Source organism: Vidua chalybeata, chromosome 1, assembly GCF_026979565.1.
Source record: "Vidua chalybeata isolate OUT-0048 chromosome 1, bVidCha1 merged haplotype, whole genome shotgun sequence".
NCBI lineage: Eukaryota > Metazoa > Chordata > Aves > Passeriformes > Viduidae > Vidua > Vidua chalybeata.
Genome location: NC_071530.1, coordinates 55,736,955 through 55,760,554, shown reverse-complemented (window position 1 = coordinate 55,760,554; position 23,600 = coordinate 55,736,955). Strand labels below are relative to the sequence as shown.

Below are 23,600 nucleotides of genomic sequence, written 5' to 3'. Positions count from 1 at the left end.
GTGACCTCCATCCGTTGTTTTAATTGTAATAGACATCATGTTCCATTTACTCTGATTCTCTGATCTTTCCCATGCAATGAGGCTCATTCTCCTTTTCTCAACCCCCTTTATTTGAACAATTTCATTATCAGCCCCTTTTCTTTTGACAGCATCCCAATTTCTAATTGTACTCATAAATCCCTCCCAAGAAAATTACATTCTGCCCCAGTATTGATAATTTCCCATTTCTGCTTTATGGTATCCCCAAAAGCCACTTGATTTATTATCTTGGCCCCTGCATCAATCAAAGAAAAAAACTCAAATTTTCCCTTGGGGACCTAATGGTAAGATTATTGAAGGCCCACAATGACATCCTGTTCTCGCCCACCCCCTGACTTTCTGTTTCTTCTCTGCTTCCTTAAACTAATCCCAAATCTCCCTCCTTTTAGGACAATTTCTCTTTAGATGTCCCTTTTCCTCACAGTAAAAACATATGGAACTTTGGTATTTTTTGTTTTCATTCTTTACTCCTTTGAGGACAATCCCTCCTTAGGTATCCCCTTTCCCTACAATAACAACATGTGGGACCCTGATCTGGGTCTCTGCTTTGATTAACACTGAGAGGGGTGTGGATGTCTCTGAGGTACTAGTACACCCTAGGCAATGGGGAATGTTGGTGCTTCTAGAGTTGTCAGTGCACCGAGGCCAATGGGGAATACTGATACTTTTGGAGAAACTAACTTCCCTGCCAGAAGTGCACCTGATGTTATGGGAATGCTGGTGGTTTTAGAGGTGCCAGTGCATCTAGGACAATGAGACTGCTGGTGGTTCTCAAGGTGTCGGTGTACCTGGGGCAATGGTACTATTTTACTTCTCCTGGATTTTTCTCTACTCCTCCCCTGTCCCATATTGTTAGCACAAGACTACCTTCTGCTTCCTCTCCTGCCTCTGTCCTGTTGCCTAGCAGTTAGATTTCCCGCTAGAGATCCTCCTCCGCCACCACTGCCCTCTTGGCTAGTAGTTGAACTCCGCCCCCCTCCTGCGGCTCCTACACCCAGATTACAGGCACTGGCCAAACCCGTGCACATGAGAAAAATGACCGTGGCAAAAAAAATTTTACTTTTGCTTTGTCGGTTCTCCTCATTCCCTCATTATCCAGCTTGGGTCCAAGGGCCCACCAGAGGCCTGGGGTGGGCTGCTGAAATTGCGGCAGGCCTCCCCACACAAGTGTCCCCAGGGGTCCACGGAATCAGTGGAAATATCCCAGACGAAAAAAACTGTTTGCATGAGCCAACCACCACACCTTACTCATAACACCAGTCACAAGAGACAGAACATAAACTTCATCTCTACTCTATTTGATGAGTTTTATTATCCCAGAAGAAACTGAAATCAGACACTCATCCCCAAGTTGCAACAAGAAGAATTTGAAAGGAAGAGTATTTAGAAGAGTTTGCAAAACTGCAAGTTGAGAAACAGAAAACAGTAGTTTGAAGTTAATTTGCCATGTTCAGAGGGGATTTTTGAAACCTTACGTGTGACAGAACAAACTTTTCTGCAGGCAGTTTTACTCCTACCATGTCATGAACAGTATTTTATTCTCTTTGAAAAATTACATGTCCCACATTGGTACTTGATTTGAGCATGCATCTTTACTTTCCTTGTCTCTCTCTGCTATTCTATTTATTTTCTCTATTTTTGTCCTTTGTGACTGTTAAGGTGAAGGTGTCTTGCACTTTATGTGACCAGAGGCCGCCACCACAAGTTCAAATTCTATGAACATCTCAAGACCTTTTGCACTAAAGGTCACATCACTGTCACCATCTTTTTAGTCTGGATCTAAAACATCTATGTTTGTATTTTGACTTTCCAATGGCATTCCACATAAAATGAATGGCATACTACTGTGCGAGAAAGAAAATAAAAGTTCACCTACTCACCTAGATAGCAATAATTTACCCTGAAGTTTCAGATCAGCAGCACAGTCATCAGATTGACAGTTCCTCTCAAAAACAGTCTGTGAAAAACAGAAGAAAGAACTGTTAAAACATGAGAAGAATAAGATCAAAATTCAAAGAAGGAACATGCTTGGGCAAAATAAAAACAAGACCAAAATCTGTGATACAGGGATATATGGTGTGAGTGTTAAAAAAATTCAAGATGAGGCAAATCTTATCTTTGTCAGAACTGGTTTTATTATCTTCTAACTGAACGAGAAGTTTCATCAAATCTAGACTCTCTCTCAGAGATTTTCCTCAATCCATTCTCCCTTCTCATCTGACAAGAGTAACTGCTAATACCATATTTCTGTCATTCTTCTTTCTCTTCCCCAGCTATGTGCATAAAAAATGAAACAGAGTATGAAGTACTTATGAAACTATTTTCATTCCTAAGGATTGCAAGTAAGGAAATCATACAGCAAACATTTTCCGTAGATTTTATATTTGGCAGGAAGCATTTCTGCCATCATGCAAGCAGTAGAAAATTACAAAGACTGTTACGTATCAGTGATAGTCTCAAATAATGGAACCACTGTCAACCTTGTGAACTCTGGTAATACTGAGGAAATGTAACAGATTGATAAAGCTAGGAACTATGAAGGGACAACATATGGGCATACTATTTAAGTGGCAGTTGTTTATCATGGCTAAATGAGACAGCCACCAGAAAGTGAAAGAAGAGAACAGGAACATGCTTTTTGCATTGAAGAAACCAAGATGCCATTTAGATCATTGTTACTTTCCCCTGCTGTTTAGACTACAGACCAACACCTTTCTAAACACAGGGCTAGACTTTTCAGGCTGGAGGACTCATTCTTTCAGAGGTGTCATGCTCTTCAGCCTACCAAATATTCAAATACCCAACATGAATGTTGCCAACACTGTTCAGCTAGGAAACCTGACAATCCACTTATCTCCTCCTTTAAAATGAATGCTCATTTCTACAGGCTTCATGACTTCTATTACCAAAGAAAATATATTTCAATCATAAACGCAAGAACAGGGAAAATCTGTGCAAGATACATGTAACGATCAGATTGGGTTGGAGAGACTGAGAAGGCAAAAAATGCCAACCATACTGAGTTAATACATTTTTAAGAGCTCTGCCCAACTGTATCAGGACTGGAAAAAGACTTGAATCTTAAGCAGCGGGCATAGACACGTCTAGTCGTTTGCTTTCCAGGAAGGTTCTTGACTAAGCAGGCAGTTTGTTCTCCTTTTTCTATGCTGTGTGAGCTCACCAAAAAGGAGTGAATGTTTATGAAGTTAATTGTTGTGATGCCAAAATGAATTTTGCCTTACTGCTTTTATATTTCCTTAAAATATATTCATAGCTCTATTGTTACACAGTTACATAGTTCCTAGCTAGCCCCAGTACCTTTCCCTACCTTTTTCCCTGATAGGCAGAAGGACAAAATACATTCCAGAGGCTCCAAGCCGGGGGTCCAGGGCCCCTATTCTATCTTGGTTCTTCCTGGGAGCCAAGGTTGAAACCAGCTCTTCAAGACACATTTTCATAAAAAAAGTTTAGTTCTTATCTAAGGGCAGGGGGGATTTAGAAAAGGGTTGAACCAAGTAGGAACTACCTTACCACTTCTGTCTCTAACTGGAGATTTTTGTTAATTATGCTAATTTGCTAAACTTATAAAACTGTTTTTACCCTGTGCGTGGGTGGGCATTTTCTATATCTGCTCCTGGAGGCCTCCAATGAAGATCAGCCTTTGTATTACCTCCTATACTAATATTGTCTTGAAAGTGTGTTGTTTTATTTCTATGTTCCTTAAGGCATCAGTTTGACAACAGATATCAAATTGTGCTGTAGGTTGTACTGCGTTTCAAAAGAAGCAAGGTGGAAAGTGGCCAGCTAATCCGGATTATTTACTTTGCTCTTTAATTTTTCTTCCCTACCTTTTGCTTTCTCAGAATCTCAGAAGTGAAATTTTTGAGGGATTGAGAAACGAAGACTGAACTTACCCTTCATCCTTAATAAAGACTACCACAACCAAAGGACAAGAATAAATAATGAGACAGGAACCGGCACCAGGCTTCTCTCTCAAACATGGCACATTTCAGACATATAGTTTCAAAAGTCCTCAGAATTAATCCTCAAACCACTGTAGTAGTTTCACATAGGAAAGACTGCTTGATAACCCTCAGAGGAGAAAGAATAATAAACTGTAAAAAAATTCTAGCCTGTCAGTTTCTCTGTTTGAATTGTAGAAATCTTGGCAAAGTGAACACAGCAATCAAAGAAATTATCTGTACTTTTCAAAGTATAAGATACTGTAAGTACATTTAAGTAACTATCTAATAATCCTAGAATTTTCTTACTAAATCTACAGTTACCATTACTCAGAAAGAATGAACAAATACTTCATTTTCTAAAATGGCTGAGGATGTATCTCTTCCAGCATATCATGTACTAGAGAGCAAGCTACTTTGAAATACATTGGGAGTGTTTCCTTGTCATAGATACCCAGGTTTCTACACAACACTGGGTTAGGAGAAAGAAGTAAGGATGGTGAGTTCCAAGATCTGTAGCTGTGTAGGAGTGAACCATTTGCTTCTGTGGAGGATCTTGAATCTGTTCAGGGTCTTTTGGGAGCTCTCTCACCTCAAAGCAGCTGGCTGGTCTGGATTTCCAGTCCAACAGGCTCCTAGGACCCACAGATGCAGGCACAATTGATTCAGCAGCCCACTTCCAGGTTAATGACATCTGTGAACTATTTTGCTATTTTTCACTGTTTTTCTGGTCTACCTGGACTCTTCTCCACCTTCCCTTTTCATATGTCTTCTAGAGTCTCGAGCCTCCAGCTTCTCACAGTCTATTTCCTCCATTTTCTTCTCTGCTAACACGAGCCTTTCTTCCCCACCCTTTTGTCACTTCTGCCTTTCAGGTTGACTAATTCCTGGCTGTTTAAATCCTTCCCAAACAATTAAGAAGTAAACACACTTTAAGGCATCATAGCATTTGTGAACACTACTTGTATATTGTTACTGTGCCCTTACTTGGTCTACTTGAACTGCAATTTCTTTGGGCCAGAAACTGTACCAAACTTAACACTGCATGTTGTTAAGTAGGAGTCCATTCCTGGGATATGGTGCAGACCCTACTACAACATTACCACTAATTTTAACTCCAAGCAATCTTTAAAGTGGTTGCAGCTTTACAATACCAGCTTTGAGGATTTATAGAGCTCTTTATGTGTTAAAATTGTTGAGGAAGGTAATCCATGGGTTGTATGTGTTATTCACAATTGAAAAAAGGAAGTAGGATGAAACTAACCGTGGAAGCAGCTCATAATTTTTGCCGTTACTGTTACCCAAAGTGAAGAGAAGCAATTCTGAACAGTGGTTTTATCAAATTTAATTGTATTCCACTAACATTGTACCAAGTGTCTCACAGATTTGAATATATATATCAGAGATGGCCAAGAAGCTTCTTTACATAAGAAATACATACATGAAAAATTGAGGAGTATGAGGTGAGAGGTGGAGATCAGGGTAAAAATTGCCATGAGAAACACAGCTGCATCTCTTATCTCAAGGCCACCACATAGTTGTCTAGCATTTCCACGAGAAAAATAGGTGTTTGTGTGCCCAGTAACAGGGACAGGATAACCTCAATGCTTCTAGGACAAATCTTCACTGTGTAAACACAAAACTAGTGTAAAGTTCATTCTCAGTGAGCCTCTCAGACTTCCTGCTATCACCAGATGTTCAGGAAAGAAGAGCCAAAACCAGAATTTCAAGGGCTCGCAATTCCTCTCTGCACTCTCTCCACTGATGCACAGAAACCAGCAGCTATGGGAAATTGTTCCAGAGCAGTTCCCACCAAGTCACTAAACTTTCCTGACAAACACAATTTTCTCAAATTCTGCATGGCAACTTTTCTGAATAAAAAAGATTATGCTCCTTGGAAGGTCCAGTAATGTGACAGATATCTCCCTGAGGGGTTAGGAAAGATGGATGGCACCCATGTCCTCCAAAGAGTAAGCCAAAAAGCCTACATTAAAGTACACTCATAAAAAGTGAATATACACATCTGTACACAATCAAACTTACAGTAAGGAGAGATCTAGAGCTGATTAGGAAGGGAATATGTCTACGTAGGTAGTCAGATCAGGGCCTCAGAGCAAGTATATTTATTCATTATGAAGAGGAGCGTAAGGACTAAATTCCACATTTTGTGATAAAGGCCAGGGGTAAATGTAGGAGAAAGTAGGAGAGAGATAAATCTCTAGTTCCTGTATCCTAACCCATCCTAAGCATAAAGCTGCTGGGTATTGGGCATATAGGTATTCTCCTTTTCCTTCTTGCTGGTAGTGGACTCTACTGAAAGCTGATAGGAGGTAAAACAAATAAGAAAGAGTCTGGCTTCAGCCTAATGATCAGACTTCTGTGCTCTGAGGAAGGTGATCTATGATTTCATACCAGGTTTATTAAACTGCTTCACTTTCTTTCAATGGCTATCTAAAATTAAACATATCTATGTTTCTGGAAGTAGGGGAGAGAACAGGAAACATAAAAAATAAAGTATCTCCTGTGCCACTGCAGTCCACAGAAAATACTGGAAGTCTTTCAATAAATTAAGGGGGGAAAAAAGCTTTTCAAAATATTCAACCTACCAAAATTCAGGAAAGCACACAGAAATTTCAGGATGTAGCCAAACTGTACTATCAAGAGTTTGAGAGGTTTCCAGCACTATTCTAGTTAGAATTCTGCCTATGCTTTCACAGAAAGGGAAAGCAACAGCTGAAGGTCAGTATTTGAAGAAAAGGGAGAGAAACAGAATTCTTAAAAGAACCCTTGAAAACATGTCATTTTATGGACTGGATAAAAGAATAGTGATTCACTCTAGATCAGACATATAACAACTGCCTCACACATCAGTCTATAAAAGGTTCAGATGGCATCCCTTAAAAAATGGTAGAGCTGGCCTTTGGTATTTGAGGATCTATTCCTTTAATTTCATAAACTGTGCCATGGACTTCTGTGGGAATATTTATGCTATGCAAAATAATCAGGATTAAAAATACAGTATTTCAATATCTACACTGATTTCCAGTAAATTGTCACCATCCCTGCAGTATGCGCAGAGATGACTTAGCAATTAGATCATGCTAGTAACACAAAAACAATTAAATAAGGGGGCTTGTCATTCTAATAATTCTTTAGTTTTTAGATACTGATGCTATCTGATTATCAACATGTTATCTGGTGAAGTTAAGTTCCTGGCTCTTATTTAGCAACCAGGATATATGATGCAATTTTCAAATGCTGAGCTGTAAGCAACTCTCACACTAACATTTCTAGTAAGTATTTTCTGTTTATAGCTTTATAAACCAATTACATCAATGTGCCTAAATATAGATACAGGAGCTTGATTTTAGACCTGAATTTATTTTGATTTTAAATCTTCAAGTTGTCTGAAAAATAAAGCTATTACCTACATGTCTACTGACCACAGAAAAAGAAATATAGAGTGATTTTTTTTGAGGCATCCCATGCTTTACTATACTACTCATGGAAACAGTCCATTTATATATGCTGCTGAGCCAAACAAAATAGCTGATTTAAATTCCCACTAGAAGAGCAATTATTACAGTGAAAAACATTCCAGGATTTCATCAGATGTGCTGGCTAAAATGAGAATACATGATTTCCACAATACCCCTCACATGGAGTGAACACATGACAAAGGCAGGAATACTAGGGGAGTGAAACCAGTGTGCTGGTACTGCATGGTGCAGGGGATGAAGGTTAGCTATCAAGCTCCCTCAGCTTCACACAGACTTCATCAAAGCACTAGGTTTGAAGGCAGAGAGCACTAGGTTTGAAGGTGGAAAGGAGTAAGACCAGGCTCATTAGAGATGAGCCTGGGGCAGCATACCACTGTTGAGGGTGAAATCAATAGCCCAGTTGAAGTGCACCTACACCAATGCACACAGTATCATAACAAACGAGAAGCTGGAGGCCATTGTGCAGTGGGAAAGCTATGATGTAGTTGCCATCATGGTAATTAAGTGGGATGACCTACAAGACTGGAGTGCTGCAATTCATGGCTACAAGTACTTCAGAAGGTGGAATCTTCGATAGGTTAAAAACTGGCTGTACAGCTGAACCCAGAGACTTACAGTGAATGAAGCTAAATCCAGTTGGTGGCCAGTTGCTAGTGGTGTTCCCTGGGGCTCAGTTTTAGGGCTGGTCCTTTTTAAAATAGTTACTGGTGATCTGGATGAGGGCATAGAATGCACCCTCAGTAAATTTGCAGGACACATCAAATTGGGTGGGAGGGTTAATCTGCTCTCTGCAGATAGATGGGGACAGACTCAATCAATGGGCTGAGGAAAACAGCATGAGGTTCAATAAGGGGAAGTGCTGGGTCCTGCATTTGTGTTCCAGCAAGCCTATGCAGCACTACAAGATCGGGGAAGAGTGACTCAAGAGCTGTTCAGCAGAAAGGGACCTGAGAATGCTCAATATGAGCCAGCAGTGTGCCCAGGTGGCCAAGAAGATCAATGGCATCCTGGCCTGTATGAAGAACAGTGTGGCCAGCAGGTCCAGGGCAGAGATCACCCTCCTGTACTTGGTACTGGTGAGGCCATATGTGTTCAGTTCTGAGTGTCTCACTTTAAAAAGGACATTGAAGTACTGGAGCATCTCCAAGGAAGGGCAAAAAGGCTTGTGAAAGGTCTGGAAAAGGTGTCTGATGGGGAATGGCTGAAGTGCTGGGTTTGTTGAGAAGAGGGGCTCAGGAGGGACCTCACTGGTCTCTACAACTACTAGAAAGGAGGTTGTAGTGAGGTAGGGGCCAGTCTCTTCTACTGTGCCTGCAGTGGAAATGTCCTTTAGCTGAGACAGTTGGAATTCAGATTAGATACTAGAAAAAGGGTGGTCAGGCATTGGAGAAGGTTGCCCAGGGCTTTGGTGGAGTCACCATCCATGGAGGTGTTTAAGAATTATGTGGATCTGGCACTGGTGTTGTTTAGTAAACTGATGTTGTTTAGTGTTTTAGGGGTTATAGTGATAGTACTGGGTTGATTGCTGGACTTGATCTTAAAGGTCTCTTCCAACCTTGACGATTCTATGAGAGGCAGGGAGAAAGAGGTGATGGTGTGGCTCTGTACATTAAGCAGTCTTTCAACTGTCTATCAAGGATAATGATGACAAGATTGAGTATCTGTGGGTAAGGATCAGGGGGAAAGCCAACAACGCAGACATCCTGATAAGAGTATTATAGACAACCCAAACGGGATGAATTGATGGATGAACTGTTCTGTAAGCCTCTGGCTGATGTTCCACAATTGCTAGCCCTTGTTCTTGTGGGAGATTAACTTATGGGATGTCTGCTGAAAACTCAACACAGTGGAGAGGAGGCCATCTAGAAGGTTTCTCGAGTGTGTGGAAGACAACTTCTTGACACAACTGGTAAGTGAGCTTAGCAAGAGGGGTACCCTGCTAGACCTGCATTTTAGAAATGGGCTGGTGGGAAATGTGGTGGTCAGATGACATCTTTGGTATAGTGACCATGACATAATAGAGTATTCCATTTGTGGTGAAGTAAGGAAGGGGTCAACAAAACCTCCACCTTGGACTTCAGGAGGGTGGACTTTGGCCTGTTCAGGACACTAGTTCAGAGAGCCGCCTAGGAAACAATCCTTAATAAGAAGGGGGTCCAGGAAAGCTGGACATACTTTAAGAAGGAAGCCTTAAAGGTTTAGGAAAACACCCTCCCTATGTGCCCAAAGATGAACTGGGGAAGAAGAACAGAGTGGCTGAACATGGAGCTTTCAGTGGAACTTGGGTTTATGACCTTTGGAAGAAGTGGCAGTCAGGAAGGGTATATGAATGTCATTATACCATGTAAAAAGAAAATTAGAAAGGTGAAAGCTCAGCTAGAACTTAATCTGGCCACTGCTGTAAAAGATAATAGAAATATTTTTATAAATACGTGAACAACAAAAGGAGGGCCAATGAAAATCACCATTCTTTATTGGATTCAAGGGGATCATAGTCACCAAGGATGAGGAAAAGGTTGAGGCACAAAACGCCTTCTTTGCATCATTCTTTAACAGTAAGACCAGTTATTCTCATGGCAACCAGATCCCAAAGGTGGTAGACAGAGACGGGAAGCAGAATTGATCCCCTGTAATCCAAAAGGAAGCAGTCAGGGATGTGCTGAGCCACTTAGATAGTCACAGGTCTATGGGTCCAGATGGGATCCATCCTAAGCTGATGAGGAAGCTGTCAGAAGAGCTGCTCTCCATCATTTACCATCAATCCTGGCTAACTGGGGAGGCCCCAGGTGACTGGAAGTTGGACAATGTGATGCCCATCCATAAGAAGGCCAAAGGAGGATCCAGGAAACTACAGGCCTGTTAGCCTGATCTTGATGCCTGACACAATTATGGAACTGATCATCTTTAGTGTGATCATGATGCCAGTTTGGGTTTTGCCTTTTCTTCTGTTATATGTTCTCTGTAGCCTTCGCACATGTATTTGTATCTCTGTAGCCTACTGTACTAGTAGTTAGTTTTCCCAGTAATTTTCCATGGCCTTTCCCTAGGCAGGAAGACAAAACAAATTCCAGAGCTCCAAGCCCCGAGAGGTGCAAAGCCCCCATCCTATCTTGGTTTTTCCTGGGAACCAAGGCCGAGAAAAACCCTTTGAGATACATTTCATAAAGTACAGCTAGTACCAAAGGGCTTGACCTGTGAGGAAATTGAATCACCACTTGTTCTCCTAATGGGTGCTTTTTATCAATTATTCTAATTTCCTAAAACCTATAAATATGTACTCATCTCTGTGGGGTGGGCTTTTCTGCACATCGTTCCATAACTGCCTCTGAAAACCTTCAAATAAAGATCTGCTCTTATATTACCTCCTCAGTAAAATCATCTCGAATTTCATTTCTGGCAAGTTAGGAAAAAGGCAACTATCACATGGCACATACAGGACAACCAGGGCATTAGGCCCAGACAACATAGGTTTAGGAGGGGCAGGCCCTGCCTAACCAGCTTGATCTCCTTTTATGACCAGTTGACCCACTTGGTGGATATGGGGCAGGCTGTGGATGTTGTCTACCTGGACTTCGGCAAAGCCTCTGACACCATCTCCCACAACACTTTCCTGGAGAAGCTGGCAGCCCGTGGCTTGGACAGGTGCACTCTTTGCTGTGTTAAGAACTGGGTGGATGGCTGGGCCCAGAGAGTGGTGGTGAACGGCGTTGCAACCAGTTGGTGGCCAGACACTAGTGGGGTTCCCCAGGTCTCCACTATTGGGACCAGTCCTGTTAAAGATGGTTATTGATTATCTGGACAAGGGGATCAAATGCACCCTCAGTAAGTTTGTGGACAGCACCAATTTGGGTGCGAGTGTTGATCTGCTAGAGGGTAGGAGAGCCCTGCATATGGATTTGGACAGGCCAGATCGATGGGTTAAGGCCAATGGTATGAGGTTTAACAAGACCAATTCTGGGTTCTGCACCTTGGTCACAACAACCCCATGCACTGCTACAGGCTGAAGAAGAACCAAACCTTTCCAGCTGAGAAGAATTACAAGGGAATTCATCCATTTCACTGAGTGGAAGACTCTGACTAGCACATTGCCACTTGTCAAGGCCATCTAAGCCAAATGCAGTCATTTGTCCACTATTTCAGCTGACCAAAACTCATCAAGAGCAAAAGAGACACCACTGAAGGGATGACAGGGGGAAGAATATAAATTGCTTTCAGCAATCCCACTCCAACCAAAAAGAAAACAATTGCAATTAGGCAGGCAGGGTGGCCCATGATCTCTGCAAGAATAAATGCAAAAGATAATTTGGGAGCTTGCCCTGCCAAGGAGGAAGGAGTTTTGTGGCAAGCTATTTCATATGGAACATGACAATTAGACAGATCCCTGCAGTCTTCCAAGGACTTCCAATATGCCTAGGTGTTAATCTTCAAATGTACCACCTACCCAACTACTGACAGCTGTACTAAGTTACTCAGCTGCACCAGTAAAATGAATTGCCCTTGCCTCCAAGACAGGAGCATCCTAAGTCCTGACTGATGGCTAGGAATGCAGTAGTTGACATAAGTTAAAATCATGCCAAGAGCCATTTCATCAGCATTATTCTGGCATTTCAACAGCTTGCCAGAATAAAGATGTCATTCCAATGCCAAGAAATGTCATGGGCACAGTTCAGCTTGCAGACAGTGACATGACATGACTCATCATCACACAGGGATCTCTGCTCTGGAGAAGACACCACTGACAAACCCGGATCACGCTGTGTGTATAGACACTGCATTTCATCCTGTCAGCTCTGTCATCTCTTTGTTCTCAGTATGAGACTGAGGTGCATGTGCATGTTTTAAAATGCAGAATGGCATTATTTGTGCAGCAAACTAAAGATCGCTAGATGCGTTCATAAATCATCTCCATGAAAATCCTTCTATACTCTCTCATGCCTGCCAACCAAGCTAATTAATTTACTTAAGCAGCTTTTCAAACACAAGTATTTCAAAAAACAGACCTCTGCTTTAAAAAGGTGAAGTTCATCCAAGAAACATGCAGTCTCATTCACCCAGAAATGCAACACTGGGCACAAATTTTCACTGCAAGTCAGTGGCACAGTAGGAAGAGAAGGTTGTGGACATTTTCTATATCTTTTAACTAATAAACAGTTTTGGCACTCACAAAGTCCTGGAGATAGTGACACAATTAAATCTACTGAGAATATTTTCTGAAAACAAAATGGTATCTCCATCCACATAGTAGCTGGTGATTTTATTACAATATTTAGAACAGGCAGAATTCTAGCCTATCACATTTTGAACTCTAAGATACATTACTGGATACTACTAAGAACAAATCCCCACTGTATTTGGCAGGATAGCTTTCTCCTTCTTGGTTAATATGTATTTATACAGTGGGTATGCAAAAATAAATGTTATAGTACAAACCATTTACAAAGAACTAAGCCAAATCCAGTTCTAAACACAAAATAATTTCCCTGAAGCAAGAAGACTTACTTTTTCCTGTGGATGAAGGTAGCAACTGGATTTGGGAGGCAACAAAGAAGCTAATGGAAAGTCACTTCTGGATCAGCAAGATCTAGGGCTTTTGAAAACAACACAAAACTAGCTATATTTGAAGACATTAGTACTTACACTAACACTAATTTTGTCTATCTGACCTCACCTGTGCCATATCTTCTGAAAACAGAAAACACTAGAGTCTTGAACTGGACTCCAAAATGTAAGGCTCCTCCATAATCATTAGATTATTTGAAAATGTAAACCCGTTACTATAATAATTTTGGTTCCTACTGTCCCTTTTGGCCTTTTAAAACTATTTTGACTTACATGATAACAAGACTTCTGAAAGAGAATGCTACATTCCAGTTTTCCCATTAACTTAAGTCTTTGAGGACCCCAGCACCATGCCTTGAGGCTACTTTATAAGGGCTTTGTCACCATGACTGCCACACTATCTCTGAAGCTCTTGTCACATCCTTGGCTGAAAGCACACTTGCCAGCATACACAGTGTCAAAAGTCTTTTCTTACTAATCTAATTGAACAACATCTGGAAAACAAATGAAAAGGGATTGTTAAACTGGTTCCCTCCCATCCAAATTGCAAAAGAAAACAAGTCAGAGAAATTCCCAAAGTATTTTTGTTCCTGCTTTATAACCTCAGCATTTAGGTATTTTAACATTGATCTGAGACTCACCTACAGGGCAAGATGTGACCTTTTGAGTTTAAGCCCACTCATAAAAAACACAAGAAGCTTTGTTCATGTAACACTCAGGTTTACAGCAGTGTTCAAGTTCCAAAGTTCTCCACAAATTCCCATCATATTGTTGCAACAACACAAAATTTATATACACAACAGCCCCACAATCTCTCTTCATAAAAACAAGTAATTCTTGAATGCATCTTTCATTCATAAATTTATAAAAATAAAGCATACTTGAATAAAAATTCATGGCTCTAAAGTGCAAGGATTATAACCAAATAGAGTTCAAAGCACTTGATTATATAGTGAAGCAAATAAAATGTTTTAGTTACTTTTTTTAAGTAGTGTTCAGGGACCTTATCAGCAGAATCAGAAAGCAATGCTACAGATGATGATGCTATCATATCAATAGAAAATTAATTTATTAAGGTTAAAAACCAGATCTAAGCATCTACTCCAGACAGACTTCTCACAGCTAAAGAAAAGGGGAGGGGAGGGAAATTAAACCATCCTATTTTAGCATGGCATGTCCTAAAATAACAGCAGGAGTACGTTTCCCTTGCCACATGACTGGATGTGTGAAGTCTTCAAGGAAAGAGGATAGTTCAGTCAGGCAAATTTTTTGTTCTTCTGCCCACTGTTCTCCCCTCAGACAATTCCCATGTCCCCTTCGGCACTAACAAAGGCTTAACCTTGAAAGAAGGCCAGGACCAAGCCTTTCACAGGAACCTCCTACATTAAGGGAAGAACCAGAAGGAGTAGGACCTTTCTCATCTTTCACTTCCCAGCGCAAACACCCTGAAACAAGAAAGTGACCTCACTTTGTGCTGCCCAGCCTTGGAGGCACAAGCCTTTACTACATCACAGAGCAGCACTGAAGTTAGCAATAGTAAAGATTGTACAAAAAGGCTACTGTGTGCAAATGACCCAGAGCTTGGCAATCCACTTTTAGAGCCAACTCTGCTGTAAGTTCAGCCACAGGCCTTCTTGGGAAATAACATCGTCCAAATCTGACCTGATTCCTTTGTGCTATCTTTTGTCCTTTCTTCCAGCGAAGAATGGGCTTCAGAGCAGTTAGTTCCTTGTCCTCTTTTTCTATCGCATGTTCCCCAAGACTGTATGAAGCTTCAAATACAATTGGAGAGATGACGTCCTTGACTCTTTTCTGTACAAGAAGACAAACACATATTTCACCTATGCATATAGCCAAGCAAGTTTCTATCTACAACAATTATACATTCAATTAAACAAGATCATTTCATTAAGTATGCAATTAAACCAGATTCAACACTGCAGACAGGTTTCTCTACTTCCTTCATCTTTCTCCAGGTCAAACAGGAAGAAGCACATTACAATGAACAAGTCAGAAGCTTAATTTTTTTTTAAAGAAGTTATTCTTTTGGGATATAGCCTTCAATAAACAAAAACAGTGGAATATTTTGCCCACCTATAAATCAAGTGGTTTTCAATTAAAATATTTTCTTAGAAAAATAGAAAGCAATTAAATTATTCCTGCAAAAGCAAAGATCAAATAATCTTCATCTCTGGGGTTTCAAAATCCTAGACTTTGCCTGAGATTACCTCCAGTGAACTCCACTCATTAAAAGAACAGAAAACTCCATATTCCCTTGTTGTTTTGCAATATCAAATGAATGGATGAGTACAGGTACTAATGTGACTATAAAATAGGATTACAGACATACAGGGGCAAGAAAATCCATCTTCCAGTATGTTTCTCAAAGCGAAATTTACCATTTCCCCCATCCTCAGCACAGCAACATTCAGCTTGTAAAAGAAGAAAGTTTTTCAGTTTCTTTATTTGTGTATTGTAGGTTTCATACCAGATGTATAGAATGGTGCCATATTATCTGGCTGATGAGACAAAAGGATCACTTTTTCTTGTTGCTGGAACCCAAGCCATAAAATTCATACCATTTGTCACAACATGCAATGCCTAAATCCAGATTGCTGTGCCAAGACAAAGTGCTCACTTGTGTTCTGTTCAGTCCTGACTTCCAAAATCCAGCTTACCAGAAAATTTAAGTGCAAATGTTCTACCTTTTCATAGGCAAACATTCCTCTTAAATTTTCTTAAACATTCCTCTTAAAAACATAGCATTAATTCAGCACAGATGAAATTGAGGCAATAAATAAATCCCATAAGTAAGCACATCAAACCTTCAGATAGACCAGCTCTCTACTTTGCCTTGCACTGGTTAGTGGGTTTCTCTGAACATAGTCGGCCAACTGCAAGAAGCAATTGAGATGCAATGCCTTTAAAATTACATCTTCCAGATGTGGGAAACCTGGGTACTAACTGCCCTTTCAGACCACCCTGTTTGATCTGTTTCAAGACAACCATTTGCTCTCTCCAATATGTTGACTGTCCACAGATCTCTGAAGTCAAAGATTAGTGACTAACCAAATTCCCAAATCATTGGTTAGTTGGATGAACAGTAGCAAATATCAGGCTGGATGACATTTACCCTCCTGCACCTTCAGCTAGCCCTTAAATTCCCTACCATAATACGAATGTCCACCAGTACTCTGAAGTTTAAACTACACATTGCTTGGAGCAATTTGTGCTTTTTTAGTAAAGAGCACTGATCAACAACAGATACAGCAGCAGTAGTGATAGCTTGACCTCTTTCCAGTCCCATAAAAAGGACTATGCATGATCTGCAGCACCGTTAATCCTCTCAGCAGAAGAGACATTCATGCCTGCAGCCCCTTTCTCAGTCCTATTCCCAAGGTAGGCATTGTACCATACTGCGACTACTAAATAACAACACTACAACTCACAGAAGCTGGTAGCTTTGCTCTCACAGAAAATCAAGTCTATTAACTTAAGTAAGGATTGTTATCAGCCTATGTGACGTATACGGAGAAACAAGACTATAAAAGAGCATGCCATACAGCAACAGTCAAACACAAATCATCAGGCAAATTGCCACCTAATCCAACTGTACACAACCAACCATGTAAACACAGAACAATAAAAATGTATGCAGTGGGTTAAATTCAAATCCACCTACTATTTTTGTAATTTTATTACTGCAGTATGGTAAGAATAAGTACTAAATCACTTATACATGTTTTAATATGGTCTTGCACGGTTCAGTCCAATGCCCTTTAAAGTCAAAAGGTAAGTTTCCTATTGACTTTGATGAACATTGAAGCGCACCTTTATTGTTTCCTGGAGTTCTACTTGATTTTAGTAGTGAAATTTTGACTTCTCCACCACCACAGCCCTGGGAAATACTTTTCACAGACTCATTGATCTTTATGTAAGAATAAAAGTATGAATGCTGCCCAGTTAATAATTTTGCCACATGTTCCCTTCTGCTCACAATCCTTCAAAAAACAAAGGCAACAGTCTGTGGCATTTGTTCTCAGTAAGACAGAGACAGGACAGTTCTGTATCACAGGTACACCACAGACTGTCTGGGATATGAACACATAAAGAGAATCAGTTTCTTTCATTTTCAGTCTACCCAAATGTATCGCTTCCTGTGTTGAATCATATATTGATGACACAGTCTGCAGATAGCTTTTAAGTATTCCTGATGTCCAAGAAGAAGTCAAAAGATTCAATGCGATTAAGGTTTGAGATAGACTGAAATATCCTTCAAGTCAAGGAAACCGTACATTTTTTGTATAAGTTGCAAAAACTGGATTTGTCAAGGGATATGATTTCCACAAGCAGCTTTTACATGTAATCACCATTTGACACCACAAGGCTGCTATGCTGCGGAAGTGGTACAGGCTAAAGACATTTCTGAGCCCTGAAAAACGAAACCTGGCAAATCATAGCATATGGACAGCACAGCTTCAGTTATTGAAAAAAGTCTTGAAGGACACTACAATGAGTGTAATATACAAGGAGTTCCAATTACAAACAGAAACAACTATGCAACTAGGGTTTAATAAGTAACAGCAATAAATACATAATCTGTACAGACTGGAGTCACTGAACTGGTGCAAATTTTCACCGTGCCTGAATTGGAAAGCTTACCCTAGCAAAAGGTTTGCTATCTCCTCTCACAGAACAATCATCTCAAATAAATTTTTGAATGTTGTGGCAGTAACTGTACATGGCCACATATTCCTTCCTTTTTTTCTCTCTGATTTAGCAGAGCAGAAGAAAGCAAGAAAGCAAAGCCTCTGCCATTTATGACTGTATTTCTGTTTGACTTCAGTACCAAAAAGTCTTAAAAATCTGAAAAGTAATGAAAGAGCAATGATCAAATGTCACATCTGTGATTCTGAACATAATTTCCAACTGAAAATGGAGTGTGATAACTGTAAGAAATAATTTTTGTCACTTTTAATAGATATGGACTAAGGAACATCATGACAACACACAAATGTAGAGTCCAACATCCTAAAGGCACAATGTCTTGGCAGGCAGCCACTGCCTTTTACAACCTGAACTTTAGGCTACCAAGAACCCACACACATCAGGAATTCAAGAAAATTTGGCTGGAGCAAGACAGAGTAATTTAGTCTAGTGATAGGATTTACTCTACTCATGTTGTAAGTGGTTGCCAGACTGGTTATCATTTCAGCTTTCTTTTGGCTCAGTGCCACAGTAGACTCAGGGGACTGTACATGAGCTCAGTAAGTCATCACATTTAAACCCCTTTCTTCAACAAGGTGAAAATCTGCAACAAGGACCCTAGAGAGTACAAAATTCCATTTTTAATTATGGTCAATGGGCTGAGAAATAAATTGAGATGTAAATAATGCCCACAACCTACAGAAGGAATAAAGGATGAAACATGGCACATTAAAAGAATGAATATTAACTAATTTTCAGCGGCATCATCTGAAGAAATACACATAATCATCAGGATAACTTCTACAGTTGCTTGGTGCTTTTGTTCATGTCTTTCTGGAGTTTCTCTTTTCTTTCTCTGTGGGAAAGTTCTCTGACCTGTCTGGCCTTTTTCCTACTCTCTCTGACTTGATCCTCAGGATTTTAACCCATGCATGAATTCCAGAGCTTTAACTGAATTGAGCCCTGCTTTTCAGTACTTCTGAGAATTAAGTTCTGTTTAGTTAAATGACAGAGAATGAATTCCAGTACCGTTTTTTTTAAAGCACACCGATTGAAACTTTTAGTCTAAATGTATTTCTTTCAAGTGCTAAATAACAAGCACTAAAATTAGACCAGGAATTTTTACAGGCTCAAATACACAGAATAAATTTGACAATCCAAATTTAACAGACAACGTATTTATGCTGCAAAATGTATGAAAGACACTATGCTAATGCTAATCCAGCATAAAATTTTAATCAGCTCACAGGTCACTACCACATAAATACTCAACTCAGTGTCAAGAGATAAAAAGTTCCCTGACCAGTGATCTTGAAAATTACTCAAATTCCCACCAGCCTTCAGAAACAAAAGCCACTACCACCACAATCTATCAAATGAAATCACCACTGTAGGTCTTAATAAACATACATTATAGCTTATGAACCAATAAGATGACAATGCTTGACTTTAAAATGAACTGTCTTCTCCTGTTATCTCAGTTTCCCTCTCTAAACTGTGAGTCATCCAGGGTGCAAGGCTTAAAAGCCATCCAATTTAATAAGACTATTAATTGGACAAATTGGCTTTTAACTTCAAGACAGATTTTCATTCATTTCAAATGAATGAATGTGTACATGTCATTCTAATACCTGAAAAAGAATAAGGAGCTGCTTAACTTCCTTGCCCTGTTCCTTGCAACACTTACCAACTCCAAGATTACATACCTTGGTGATAAGTCCCAGTGCAAGTTAATACTTTCAGTCTCCTACTATGCCAAAGAATAAAAACCTTTGTCCTCTCAAGAGCTTTCCTCTGTCCTCTGCTTACTTTGATAAAGATATTCTAGGACTTGTAATAAGTTATTTCAGACTAGCATAATTTTAGAGTTGATGTCTCCTCACTGCAAAGGCATATGTAACATGATCATGGCAAAATCAGCTAGAAAAGATCTTGTTTCCATTACAAACAAGTTGGAGATTCTTTAATACATATCTTTTTTAATGTTTTAAGATGTTACTGTAGTTAAGAGGAGAAAAAAAATAACTGCAACCTCTTTTCCAGAGAAGACACAGAATGAGAAGTTTACTTGATTGGTAAAAGCTCATTTACAAAGTTACAGGTGAATTTTTTGTCAAATTAATAGTATATGAAGGCAATCAGAGGCCTGATATTTCAATCATACATACTACTGTTTTAAGATCTTTTGACGGCTACAGTTCAACAAGTAGGTGAATAGACATTGTTGCTAAACTTAACTATTACAAGACTTCTGAAGAATCTCAAAGTTTAGAATAGGGGAAAAAAAAAAGGCAAATTGTCGGAACCCAAGATGTCCCTCAGACACTCTTGGATGTTCTGGGTCCAGGTCAGAAGCATCTGAGACCCTGGCAGGCAGTTGGAAACACCTGTGGTTTTGAATTTGATCCATGGAACAATTTACCAACCTTGCAGGAAGAACAAGAAATCACAAAAGTTTAGATATTATAATAGAAGTAGTCACAAAGTGAAAGGAAGGATTTTTGAGTGCTGTACAGGGGGGTTTTAGGCCTTGTTCAGAGGGGTCTGAGTTTTGTACATGGGGGTCTGAAGTTCTAAGATGGAGGGATTTGGGTGTGCCCTGTCCTCCTTCTTTCTCCTTCCTATCCTCCATGTACTTGGTGATGTTGGCACTCACAGATTGATTTAGAGTAGAAAGTCACTGTTCAATATAGGTGATAGGCATTGGGGAAAAACTATAAACATTTAATACGTAATGTGTGATATAAAAGATGGCACCAGCCCTTGGGTAGGGGAGACAGAGACAGAGATGGAGACAGAGAGAGATGGGGAGAGAGACGCAGAGGGAGGAGTCAGAGAGAATGTTAGGGAGTGTGTGTGCCTTGAGATAACATGCAATAAACTACCTTGAGACCAGACGACTGAAGACTACTGAGTCTTTCTTTGAAGACCCGGGTTGGAGGAGAGACTTTACCACCTCCCGGGGTCACCCCAATCTGGGGGTCAGCAAATTATTTGCAGAGTGTCACATGCCCTAGTGTTATTTAGGGTTAGCATTCAAAAGAATGGGAGTGCTTTCTTTATCCTCTTCCTAAATGCTTTACTCCAGCACACAACTGCTTCCATTAGGTCAGCAACTCCTCTTGACACACACACTGAAATGTGGACAGATGTCCTGGAGAAAGAAAAATCAAATCCTAAATCTAGTTAAATAAACACCAGGTGCCTGGGAGCCTGTATGCATTGAGAGAACATCCTGAGACACTGAATGAAGAGCTGGAAGTCAAAACCCAAGCTGAGTACAGTCTCACTTAGTGAGTCTAAATGCTCACCATCCTTGTGCACCTGGATTCCTGCTATCAGCTGGCACATCATAAAGGTATTACTAATGTGGACGTAGGAGAAATTGCAATCAATAGTGCAAACATTTCATGTCAAAGGTTACAAAGGCTCAGGAATAATATACTAGGGATAATCTTCTCATGGTAATCAGTAAGTACAGTTACTGCCTGCCATCCAAAGTCGGTATTATGTATTAGTGATCTCAGATCTTGATTTTCCAGCTCTGGACTAAAATGCATTATGGCAATATAGTTTCATGTTCTTTTTACACATTTGAATGTCAGCTCTTTTACTGGATCTACTATTTTCAGTTATATTTTTATTACCCATTCCCTTTCTCTCTTTTATAGTTCACTTTCAGACTTTCATTGGGGTTTTTTAGATGAAAAATACAGAAAATTCCTTGTCTATCTAATCATGTTACTCCCCTTTGAAGAAAACAGACCTGCTGAGTTAAAATGCCCAGCTTTTTCCTGGTACCAGGCAAAGCACAACCAATCTGCAATATATGACAAGACACCTGCAATACTAACAGCACAAAAATACAAATCCTTAGAAAGCCCAGGAGCTAATGGGTATTTATGAAATGAAGATGTAAACTTCATTTAGAGAGCAAAGAGAACCCAAGAAGGAGGAATAGAGGCAACAATTCAACCTTTTACTTATTTTGTTCTCTTTCTGAAAATATAATCTATTTCAGCAGGGAATAGTATACAGAATAGGCACAATAATTAAATCTAGACTCTTCTTGCACATACATAACTTATCATATACTCCTTTTTTTCCACTGGAGTTTCCACATATCATTTACCGCTGACACAATGTTTTATCAAAACAAAGATTTAAAAAGATTTCCTTTAAAGGTGTCTTAAACTGCACTGAGTGGAGAATAAGAGTTAGTTCATCTACCTGTTTCCTTTTATGCAGCATTCCCCTCCAACCCTGATTGAGAAGTCAAACACAGGAGGGCTGTGTATGAAGCTGTTAGAGGAGAATAGGTTTAAGATCCTTGGACCCTAAGTCATCATATATGATAAAAGGTCTGCTAGAAGATCAGACCAAAGGATCTGGAACACACCAATAGACCTGGACAAGTGTTGTCAACTTCATGGTTAATTTCAGCATTCATGTACTGTATTTTCTTGTTCACTATCTTGCTTTCTTCTTATACTGTATTTGCTTGTCTAGCTTTCTTCCTATACACATCTAGATAAAACCAGTTGTGTGTATGTGTCACCCAACAAACTTCCAGTGCAAAATCTCCCACACAAGCTGTCCTCAGAGCCAAGGACTGGGGTGACAACTGACTCTTCCAGCCCCTTCCTGAGGCCATAGCCCACAGGGGTGGTCAGGAGCCCTCCTTGCTGATCCTATGCCCCTTTTGCTGCATGTGGTATTTCAGACTGAAGCCATAATGCAGCTCAGCAGCTGACACCTGCTGTTTGACACTGAATGGCATTGTGCCCCTCAGGCTTTCCCTGAGTTCTATCTGCTTCTTCACAGCCATGAGTAAACCTCTGACCTACTCTGTAAGAGAAAGCAGACATCCTTCCTTCATTCTCGTCTCCTCATGATGGTTTTCCTTCTTTCTCTTGAAAAAAATATGGCAGAAGCATCTGGGCACATTTTAGGAGCCAACAGCAAAGTAATCAAAAGGCTTCTCCCAGAATGTCTGTGCAGGACACAAGAGAAGGACATGCTCTTCTCCTCAGTGTTTCCCACTGACCATCTCACAAAGTACCTGACTAAATGCCTGCTCCCTTTTGAATGTACCTGTCACTTCTCAGGGAAAATAACCATCTAAGACAGGTTTATGTGAATTGAGGCAGGATTCCCCACCCCTTCATGCATATAAGTCTGTGGTGGTTTAAGAATGGCATTCCCCAATTTAGTGTTCCCACAGAATCACTCCAAAACATGCACTGCTTGCTTACTCTACTTTTTCTCTCCTTCTCCCTCCTGCAGTGGGCTGGAGACCCAGAGGCCCAAAATGGCTGAGATAAGAACAATTTGCTGGAAACAGCAATGAAATAAGACAATGAATAGTAGCAGCAACAATACAAATATGTACAAGAAAGACGCAAATGATTCATATGCTTACCATGAGGAAAACCCCCTACAATAGCCAACCACTCCCTCTGACACATTATGTGACCCAGAAAAGGGACCCCTGTCCTATTACTGGAAAATTACATGAGCTGGTATAGAATAACCTCCAAGTTCTAGCCATGCCCCTTGTGACCACTGCCAAAATTAACAGTCTGGGCTGGTACCAGAACAGGGTCCTGGGGCACATTTTCTCTCACACTGTCTTAAAGTATATCTATGTCATATCCAGCAGGTCACCTTACTATCAGTAGGTCAAACATCTATGGATGAGATTATCCTGCTACATTCCCTAGAATTGCAATGGATTTGTTTGAGAAAAGCATCAGCCTGTACCAAGTGACAGATGTACAGATGTCACTTCAGTTTGAACCCTGGTATCTCAAATGGTCCAGGTGGCTGAAAA

The 23,600-nt window shown here is 40.2% G+C and overlaps 1 protein-coding gene across 6 annotated transcripts in view; it reads right to left on the bottom strand.

Moving 5' to 3' along the window:
* ITGA9 (integrin subunit alpha 9) overlaps positions 1 to 23,600 on the bottom strand; it is a 273,508-nt gene that overhangs the window by 130,370 nt on the left and 119,538 nt on the right. For all 6 annotated transcript variants that reach the window (XM_053967746.1, XM_053967754.1, XM_053967764.1 and 3 more), the window contains 2 exons: positions 14,723 to 14,872; positions 1,920 to 1,996 (listed from right to left, as the gene is read on the bottom strand). In XM_053967746.1, the coding sequence (XP_053823721.1) occupies positions 1,920 to 1,996; positions 14,723 to 14,872 (227 nt within the window). The remainder of the gene's footprint in view (positions 1 to 1,919; positions 1,997 to 14,722; positions 14,873 to 23,600) is intronic.